This window comes from Pterocles gutturalis, unplaced genomic scaffold (assembly GCF_000699245.1).
Source record: "Pterocles gutturalis isolate BGI_N339 unplaced genomic scaffold, ASM69924v1 scaffold30404, whole genome shotgun sequence".
In the NCBI taxonomy this organism is placed as follows: Eukaryota; Metazoa; Chordata; class Aves; order Pterocliformes; family Pteroclidae; genus Pterocles; species Pterocles gutturalis.
Window position 1 is genome coordinate 63531 of NW_010129289.1, and position 10774 is coordinate 74304.

The window sequence follows — 10774 nt, forward strand, 5'->3', positions numbered from 1 at the left end:
GCACAAGCACGTAGGTGATAGAGCACATTTGCAGTGGCTGCCAGGTGGCTTTAAATACTGCTTTTCATTAAGTCTTCTAGCAATTTGTTTCCTGCATTAAATGGCACTTGCTTATCTAGTTGTGGTATCTGCAATATGCCATATGTACAATTAGAAACTACAAGAACTTTGCATGCAAAGAAAAGAGCAACAGCTAGTGTTGCATATGGATGTCAAAGTTGACCTCATCTATTGAGGTGGAAGGGTAGGGAATATCTCTGTAAATCTACTTTGGGCTAAGAATCCCGTTAGTAATTGTTGGTGGTGCTGCAAATGAAACCTTTTGTTATCATTGCTCAATTCAGGAGAGAAGCATTTCAAACTCAATAAAGCAAGCTTCCCTAGAGTGCTTCTGCAGGAGCTGTGTGGGCGTGAGATTCATCTGGTCCTTTTGGTTTGGTGCCTTTGTCATTGCAGATCTCCACATCCTGAAGTCCTGTCATACTGTTTTTGTCGCCATCCATTAAGTCCTCTGCCATCTCTGTTCTCTTCTTGTTGCACTGACACAAGTCACTGGAGCTCTCTAGAAAGTTGATGCAAAATTTGATAAGCAGTGCCAGCCAGGCCATCCCAAAGAGGATCCACAGAGAGATGACGTTCTTGTACCAGCGTGGATAGGTGCGGTCTGGGTTCATCCCTACAAGAGAATCATCCAAAACATTTTGAGATTGGATCAAGAGTGCCTCAAAGGAGACATTGCATGTCAAGCAAAGACAGTGGAAATATGACCTAATATTCATGATTTCTATATACCACACAGGTACACCATCCCGTCGCTGCAAAGCCATATTTTTGGTTGTGTTTCCACAATGTTTAGTGCAAAGAGGCTTCTATGTGCTAAGTTATTGTCAGCAGTAATATTCATAAGAATACAGGCAAAGCAAAGGAATGAGCTCAGCCCTCCGAAGCGGCTGGGCTGTGTATGTCAAGCAGGCTGGGATACCCCTACAAACACAGGTCAGGTGCAGGACACAAATCACTGGAAGCAAATTCCTGATTTTAGCTGGGACAGAGTTAACTTTCTTCATAGCAGCTAGTAAGAGGCTGTGTTTTGGATTTGTGCTGAGAAAGCAGCTGGTAACACACTGATGTTTATAGCTGCTGCCAGGACAGTCAAGGACTTTCCAGCCTCTCTGCTGTGCCAGTGCCTGCAGGTGCAGGAGAAGCTGGGAGGGAACACCAAGGAACCAGCCCAGGATTCGACTTTAGGGTTAGGACTGAGACCAAACTGGCCAATGGTCTATTCCATACCGTGCATATCATGCCCAGCATATAAATGAGGCTCTGTCTGGAAGTGCTCTCTTGCTCCAGGTCATTTCTCTCAGGGTGGTCTCTCTCTCAGGGTTATCTTGCTTTCTTAGTCAGCTCTCAGTCTTGGACGCTCGGGCTCTTATCTCCATTCCAGGATTGCGGTTTCAGGACTCTCCCTGCTCCAGGATCGTTAGCAGGGAACAGGCTGAGCCTTAGTCATTGGGTGGTGAGCAGTTTCACTGTGTATCACTCATTTGTATATATTACTACTATTATCATTATTCCTTTCAGTTTTGTTGTAGTTTAGTTATTAAATTGTTCTTATCTCAACCCGCAAGTCTCTTTTCCCTTCGCCCATTTAATTCTCTCCCCCATCCCTGGGAGGGGAGAGGGTGAGCGAGCAGTTGTTGTGGTGTTTGGCTACTAGCCAGAGGTAAAACCATGACAAATGTCATAAGTAGCCACTGGTCAGTGGAGACATATTAAACAGCCAATCCTTTACATCCATTTACTTGGTATTATTACATTTTCTATAATACACATTGTATGTGTTTTCAATTTAATAGGACCACAGGACTTTCTGAGGTTGTCACTAAGCCACTGATAAATATTTGGAAGCTACCAACCACTTCTGTGGTAACTACTCTTTGGGCTGGCTTTCTACATCAAGGTGAACTTCAACCAGGAAGAGTATTACAGTCATCCTTCAAACAAGGACCTTTCACCGATGAGAAATTCAAAGGATTAAAAATTTGTTTGCCTCTAAATAATAAATTAAAACAAGAGGGAACAGCAATTTGGGGCTTCCAAGAAGTATGCTTTAATTCACAAAGACCATCTGATAGGTGCAGTCTTGGGGATGAAAAGATCAGAATCAATTTAGGACCTACCTGGCCCCCTGTGTCCCAATAAAAGGGCTTACTGAGTGTGTAAATGAACCAATTTCAGGGGCCAGTAAGAGAAGCTACATCAGCATTACTAAATAAAACAGGGTAGGGACCACTCGATCACTTCAAATCCAAGTGCCATAGCCGGTCTTATATCTTGCAGCCCAGAAAGCCAACCGTGTCCTGAGCTGCATCAAAAGAAGCGTGACCAGCAGGTCAAGGGAGGTGATTCTTCCCCTCTGCTATGCTCTGGTGAGACCACACCTGGAGGAGTGTATCCAGTTCTGGAGTCCTCAGCACAGGAAGGACATGGACCTGTTGGACCAAGTTCAGGCCACAAAGATGGTCAGAGGGCTTGAGAACCTCCTGTACAAGGACAGGCTGAGAGAGTTGGGGTTGTTCAGCCTGGAGAAGAGAAGGCTCCAGGGAGACCTTAGAGCAGCTTCCAGTGCTGAAAGGGGGCTACAGGAGAGATGGGGAGGGACTCTGCATCAGGGAGTGTAGTGACAGGACAAGGGGTAACGGGTATAAGCTGGAAGAGGGCAGATTTAGATTAGATATTAGGAAGAAACCTTTTCCTGTGCAGGTGGTGAGGCAGTGGCCCAGGGTGCCCAGAGAAGCTGTGGATGCCCCATCCCTGGAGGTGTTCAAGGCCAGGCTGGATGAAGCTTTGAGCAACCTGTGCTGGTGGGAGGTGTCCCTGCCCATGGCCTCAATGATCTTTAAGCTCCCTTCCAATCCAAACCATTTTAGGATTCCATAGATAAGTCCTAAGTTAACTGCTACCAAGTTGTCTAAGCATCAAGCAAGCACTACAAAGAAAAGAAAACAAAGAATCTGCAATAAGGTTTTTTAGTCTGCCTCCCAGGGATTCAAGGGTGCATTTGTTTCTATAATCAATTTGTTTTTAATGAGAAAGTCTTTATCAAAAAGGTGTGTCCTGTGTTTCAGCAAATGCATCGGGCGTGGGTCCAAACCCATTTCCTCTGGCAAAGGGTTTTGGCAACCAAAACTAGGCTGTGCCTGGTGCCTGACAGTCTACACCTAAGTGACTTAAGCTGCCTTTTAGAAAGAAGTTGTCTGGGCTTTTGACAGAGGAAATGGTCACTGTCTGTTAATGGTGATGCTGAGTAGCGTCTGCTTAAAGCTAATTTCTGACCACTGGACCATCAGCCACTGCTGTGATTAAAACCATAGCACTCCAGCCTGGTGGTGTAGTCATTCAAGGGACAGATCATCTGAATGATGGAAGATCACTGATTGACTGGGAAACAATTTCTTTGTTCTTCCACAGGTGGCATTGCTTTCTCAGCAATCATCTCTTCTCCAACCTGTCAAATGCCCACCACAACATATTTATCATCAGGTCTGTGGATTGCTAGTGGTGTAAAACTGCCAGGTTGGGAGCTTTGGATGGCACACGTTTGGCTTTGATGTTTAGTAGGTGAAAGCAATGAAACGTGAACTACTCACCAATCACATAATCTCCAAACCCTATAGTGCTGAGGGTAATGAAGGAATAGTAGAAGCCTTCTTCATAAGACCAGCCTTCTTTGTCAGAGAACAACAAGGGAGGCAGCAGGAGGAACAATAACAAGCCAGTTACCAGAGCACAGGTCTTAATCAGCAGGGAAGCTTTTTTCTAGTAAAACAGGAAAAAAAGAAAAAAAGAAGAGACTGTCACAAGAAGGCTGGCAGGGAAAGTCCAGCTCAGTTTCTGGTTGAAGATGATGCTGGACTCCATAAAAACACACAAACATTCATGACATTCCACTGGAATAAACGGTGTGGCTCTCCCAGTCAACACACGCTGGGCATCACCTTCACGAGTCCTAAATTCATGACAGTTTAAAGCCCATTCCACAGCTGTTCCCGTGTAACATACACGTGCATTTCTAACTATGATTGATGATAGACCAGATATTCTAGGACTGTGCATGGCTCTAAGGCTCTGGCACTTCTGTTGTTGTAGGGGAAGCCATTCATCACGGTTGTCCCCTCAATTAATAAACAACCTTATCTGACATCTCATAGCACTGTCATAAACTAAATTTATTTGCTTCCAGTTATTCCTGAGTACTACTGCCTTCTTGGCCAAACAGGTAGGAAGGCTGTCCTTGTGAGTCAGAGGATCCCAAACACCAGGCAATGCTTTTTTCTGTCTTTCCTGAACTTTATGGTGAAGCATACTTGTCCACATTGCTTACCTGCCAGCGAAACGCCTCCTCTAGGCGATGGGCACAATGCTGAACCCCCAACAGCATCAGCTGCCCGATTTCGTTCAGGAGTACAAGGTTCAAGGGGATCCCAAAGAGCGCAAACAAGATGCAGAAGATCCGACCAGCTGCAGTGCTGGGGCTCAGGTTCCCATAGCCTAGGGAAGGAATGAGGTCTTAAATCTAAAAATATTCTCTGCCTGCCCTCCTCCCGTGAAGGGATGAACCTCCACCTTCTACAAAAATTAGACGAGAAGGTCACTGATCCAAAAGAACTTTTTTTTATAAACAACTGTAAGTTACATTCATTGTTTGTCATATCCTATTGTAGGCTGGAAAATAACATTTATTTCCCTGCCAATTTTGTTTAGTTCCTTTTCCATTTACCAGCAAATTTCCTCTCCCCTACCCACTGTCCTGCCTGGACATAAATGCAAAACTTCCGCTTAGTTCAGTTTTTGGAAGTATTGTTGGCATGGGGCTTGCTGGTAAATGATCCTGCATGGCCTTCAGATGGTCTCTGAATCACAACAATAGTGTTTTAATTATAACAACAACCTTTTTCTCCCTTTGTCCCACAGGACTGGTGAACTCACCACTGCCTCCTTGCTTATACTCCTCTTTTCCACCACAAGTTGGAACTTGATGATCTTTAAGGTCCTTTCCAACCCAAACCATTCTATGATTCTATAAGTACCAAATACACCTTAAGCTTAAATTGTCAAAACGTTTGTCTAGAGTCAATAAACCTGGAGAATTTATATTTAACCTGAGTAAAAGACTTCAAATTCAGACCTAAAGAAAAAAAAAAAAGTGTTTTAAATTTTGCCTTTTTCCTCCAACTCATCTAATAAAAGCTACTGCCCTACAAGCACAGCCTTGCTTGCATCCTTACACCACCATGGCTTCAACATCACTGCTGCAATATTTGTCTTTATTCCCCATATTTTATTTAAAAAAAACAAACACGTGGCAACACGAAATGTATCTCCAAAGCAATGGCCCCAGCAGCCTGTCCCTGGGAGGGGGCAGAGCATGCCCCAGAAAGAACAGGATGCTGTTACGTAACTAGAAGTTGGTTTGAAATACAGTCAAAGGGTTAAATTAAGACGGTACAGCCGCCTTAATTCCAGCACCACGCCCTTCACTGATGAGCAGCTCCACAATGTTTCTGCACTTTTTCTCCCCCCCATGTCATTGCTGACTCCTGCCAGCTCTCCCCATGTCTAGACTGACCGGTGTGATAAACGAGACACGCAGGCAAGGGCAGCTGGCAGATGATCCCACCCAAGTGAAATGAAGGGATTTGCATCTCATGTAATCTGTTTCACACTGGCTGTGTCACATTTCAGTGGACTGGTTCAAGTTTTTCCTCTTTTATGGAATTGGGGTGTTTGGTGGGCTAGTCTGGACCCAGGAGAAAGAGCTGGGGGACATTTACTGTGGGGCTGGAGTCCAAACATGAGTCATGTACATTTGCAGACAGCCATTCCCAAGGTTTTTTTGTTGTAGTTTTTTTTTTTTTTCCTTCTTTCTCTTCTATGTCAAATTTTAAAAGACTGTGTAATGGCTTAGGCAGTTCTTTTTACCCTAGCTTTACAGGTTACATAGATTCTGGAGAAAAACCATCAGATAAGAGAGGAAGAGAGGTCCATGATCCCGGTCACTGTATGAAGCACAGCAGCCATCAGGATTTTGGGGATCCCACACAGTGCCAACTGGAGAGCATCTAAGGTTAAGCTGGACATTACATTTAATTAAACAGCAAATTCCATGGTGTAAGAAGGTCCAATGAGTATTGTGAGCCCAGCACACCAAACACCAGATCTGCTTTGCACATAATTTATCTGGCTCCCTTTTCCCTTGGGCTCAGCATCTCAAGACAATTTCCTGAAGACTCAGTAAGCAGTTGCTGTAAATATGCCAAAAAGCCATGTCCCTTTAGCTTTTTAGCGAGGATGCAATGTTTGATCAAATAGGACATCTGGCTGATGACCCTTGCCTTTCGACTAGGCAAACAGATGCCAACCTGGCTGTATATAATCCTCAATTGTCACAAAACTCAAGCAGGAATAGGTAAATGGGACAATTTGCCCTCTTCAGTAAATGCAATGAGGGCAATTGGTGTCTTATACCATCGTGGGCTATACGTTAAAAGATCTCACCAAAACCTACACAGAGGTCAAAGTCTAAGAGTTTTCACTGAAGCAGACGGATGAAATGCCTGTAGAGTTTCTCTCGTTTTGAAATAAAGGGCAACGTAATTTAATCTTCTTTAGAAGAAGCAAAATTTTTTCTAATTTTTTTTCTAACTGTTCCTATCCACATGCTTTAGCTCAAGTGCTTCTGTTACCTATATTAAGCAAATTCAGTTTTGTTTTCCTGCTTGCCCACTCCATCCCTGTACTAAGGGATTCAGAGGCTCAGCAGACTTGCTAAGAGGGGGAGAGCGATGTGTGGTTGACAGATGATCAGTGAAAGATCCCTTCATTCCCAAGGCAGCATCCTACTCCCAGTGGCCCCCGTTCAGCCGAGGCAACTGGGACTTCCTGCTGCCCACAATGGGAGGTTTGTCTGGCTCCCGTTCTCACTGCCCTGACGTGAAAGAGCATTTGAAGCAAAAAGGGCTTAGAATGAAAAAAAAATTATCTTTCAGAAGCTGAAAGACATCTGCAAGCTCGCCAAATAATTTCATCTGGGTGAAAAAAAAATATAAAATTAGATTTAAAAAAAAAATAGCGAGAGGAACAGTTGCTTCTCTAACCAGCAATTTAGTGGCTTGAGCATTCAAACACATATCTGGGGAGATTTGGTTTAATTCTCCCGAGTGGATACAAACCATCACCTCCCCCAGGATGACCTAATCCCAAATTTACAGAATGTTCTTGTTGACAGTATTCTGCTTTGAACACCCAGACGCTCAGCGAAGCCTGGGAGGCAGGTGTCTAACACCCAGGGCTCTGATCCACAGGCCACTGGGCAATGAGGGGTGCCAGCGCTAGAACCTCTTGGCAGTTGGGGTGCAGGGAGCCACAATCCCCTTCTCCCGGGCACAGGAGGAAGACTTTTCTTTCCCTTGTGCTCCTTACAAGTAACCTGAATGGTTTAATCTGGGCTCAATTAAACTTTTTGTTCATGATAAATTCAAATATTGCATTGAGAAAAAAATATTAAAATTCAGTTTAGACAGACAAGATGTCTTATAATTCAGCAGACCAAGTGGGGGAAAAAAACCCTAAACAAACCTGTCAATTACTAACAGAGCCTTAAGATATGTTTGTCTGGTTCCTGAAGATGTGAGCATGGGCCCAGCTCAGCTGGAAGGTGTCCCTAACGAAGCCCTCCGTGACCCAGTCTGACCTCAGAGCTGGCTGCTTCAAGCACAAGGTTGCACTAGAGACCTCCCGAGGTCCCAGGAAACCCGAGTTCTCCTATGAGCCTTACAAGCATTAGGATTTTCAAAGGTCATTTGGGACCACCTACATTCAACCGAGTATCAGCAAGAAGTCTGGGGTTCCTGTCCCCTCTCATGCTTTTGGATGTCTCCATGAGCACGAGCTACACAAAACACACGGATGTCCTTGGCTTCTCAAAGCTTCTTGGGAGATTTCACATTATAGCCACCAAGACTTGTCCCAGGACACAGTCACCAAGCTCAGAACACCTGATACAGGAACACACAGTCATTTCCAACCCATCCACCCATGGAGGATGACTTTGCTGAGGTGTCCCAACTGTGCTGGAGACAGAAACAGAACTCGGGAGCCCCAGCAGCCCCAGTACTTGTACTGGCATCGCAGCTTCATCAATAGAAGAAGCCCCAAAATTAAGCCAGTGGTGGCAGAATGTCAGGAACTGTGTCTGTTATGGGTAAGCTCATTTGGACTCGGGCAGGTTGAACCAGGATGCGTGTGGGAGGTGCCCATCACTATTCAGTTTAGCCGGTGCTGTGATGAACCAGAGACCGATAATTAAGGCTAATGGGCTGAAACCCACATTTGCACAGAGCTAGTTAACAGTTTTATCCCTATGAAGTTCCAGACAACGGCAAAATTTGGTTGCACATTCCTTCAGTGAGTGAAAGGCCAGAAAAAACCCTTGGGATGAGTCCTGCAGCTTTCTTCTGTTTGTTATATCTGTACTGGGTACGCACGGGAAGCTGGGTGGTGGCCTTAGAGATGGCATGCAGTCGGGACAGCAGCCCAAACTGGCCAGTGCTCAGGAGACAGCTCAGAGTGTGGTGCTGCAAATGCCATCCCCACATCCAGCAGTCCCCTCCCATGGACCACTGTGCCACATCCCACCTGGCCGAGCCTGTAGAGCTGCTCCGCCCGCTGCCGCAGGGCAGGGAAAAAATCAGTGCATCAAAGGCCCAGTTGTCTTAAGTTCTCTGCATAGAAGTGACTTGTACAGCATTGTCAACTCCACAAATAAAAAATCATGAACGAGTCCCTAGAGCCACAGCATCAGCTTTAATACAATGACAGAGGGCTGTAAAATTGCGTTCTTTTTATTTCTCCCCTAAGTAATTTCCCCCCCATCCCCAGCCATCAGGGCAAGGAGTTCACTTAAAGAAAAAGGAAAAAGAGCAGCTCAGGCTTTCATGGAATAACAGCCAGAAAGGTTTAGTCTAGATCTCTTGCCAACATCACCAAACCCCCTCGTATTTTAAAAATTACAAATTCGATTCTTCCTGACTGTGGCGAACTTAAATAGGTTGTGGTAAAACAGAGTCACTCGGAGAGCTTAGAAACTCATCAGGATTAACTAGAGGCAAGCAAAGCACCTCGAGCAGATGCTGCTTTGTACCAAAGGCTGGAACTGCCCAGGCTGGATGCTGGAAACCCACAGCCTGCGCAGCCCGTCTGATGAGCCTCCACTGCCATCGTCTGGTACAACCCCTCCCTGGCAGTACAGCACGCCAACCATAGCTCCCAACCAAGATAAAACCTGTGCAAAAGAGCAGGGCAGAAAGATGCACTGAGTCAGGAAGGTTTGGGGATCCCCCCACCACCCCATAAAAAAACCCAACCCACCCCTCTCTCTGAGCTCTTGTTTTGGGGCTTAATGTTCTAAAGTCAATCTATCTTCAATAGCAATCAGAGAAATCAAAAGAATTCTCTACCTGGGTGCACAAAGAAAATTCTCAATCTATAAGGTAGTTGAAATAGAAGGGAGCCAACACATTCCACACAAATCAGGGAACTCGTGAGGGTTTTTGATCTTCAACAACCATCCCTCCACATACTGTCCCCTCATGGGTTTTCTAAGATGGGTGACACAGTAAGAAAAACATGCCAGGGCAAGTTATTAATAGTTTTGGGGACTGGGGACATGCAGTGACAATAATTAATAACATCTGCCTTAAGTAACACTGTACCTAAATACATTTTCTTGCTTCCACCCCCTCTCTGTATTTCTGCCATTCCTTCATGGCTTTGCACTACTCTGCTGCTGAAACTTGACTCAGATGAGTTTTTCCATTTACCCAGCTGTTTGACTTTCACCTCAACAAGCAGGTCCTCATCCCATACAGGTAGCAGTAAGAAAGAATAATTGTATCTACAGCCTCCAAAGAGTCAACAGCCAATATTAAGAGTTTTTCAAAATCCTTCCCTCTCCTTGTGGCAGGAAAAGCTTATTTTAACGAAGAATACACCTTGGACCTCTGAGAGAGCACAGGCACCACAAAGGGATACGAGTTCAGACCCCAAAAGCTGTGTAACCCAGTAGGGATACATACTGAGCTGATTAACTAATTAGAGATCATTATTGCACTGGCAAAACATTTCTAGGACTGAGTTCACAGCTGCCCACCTACTGCATGACAGACAAGCTCCAGAGCTGGAGCAGCATCTGACCATCCAGGTCCTCGCTCCCACTCCTTTCCCACCTACGAGGCAGCCCTGTGAGCAGGGAACTCTTACCAATGGTTGTTATTGCAGAGATGGAGAAGAAGAAAGACCCACTGAAGTCCCACCTGCCCAGGCTAGTGGTGTTTCCCTGGAGGGTTACGCCACTCTTGTAGGCTTGGATGATGCCCTGCAAAGAGACAAGAATGTGAGATCCCACGAACCCCCTGATGGCAAGTTCAGGTGGCATTTCCAGTGCTGGCAGGTAAAGTCACAAACCACAACTACTGATTCTGTTGTTTCCCCTTTTAATAGAGGATATCCTGTGCCTTAGAGACCAAAGAACTGAGAGGTCAGACAAGCCAAAAGCCAGTGTATTGTTCCTAAGGAAAGGGCATCTATAGAATAAGAGAAAGTGGAACATGCACATGGTAGATCATATGGAAGAGATTGGAGGGCAAGGGCTACCTAGAGAAAGCCTAGCCTGATAGTTAAGACTGCCTTACAACATATTCATTAGGAAAAGAAA

At 45.1% G+C, this 10774-nt stretch overlaps 1 protein-coding gene across 1 annotated transcript; it reads right to left on the bottom strand.

Annotated features, from left to right (window-relative positions):
- Nucleotides 1-380: 380 nt before the first annotated feature.
- Nucleotides 381-10435, bottom strand: KCNK17 (potassium channel, subfamily K, member 17; the record flags this gene model as incomplete). The annotated part of the gene is made up of 4 exons (XM_010079895.1): nucleotides 381-676; nucleotides 3651-3819; nucleotides 4385-4551; nucleotides 10321-10435. Coding segments are annotated over 4 exons (747 nt in total), but the record flags the coding sequence as incomplete, so codon positions are not given.
- Nucleotides 10436-10774: the final 339 nt, after the last annotated feature.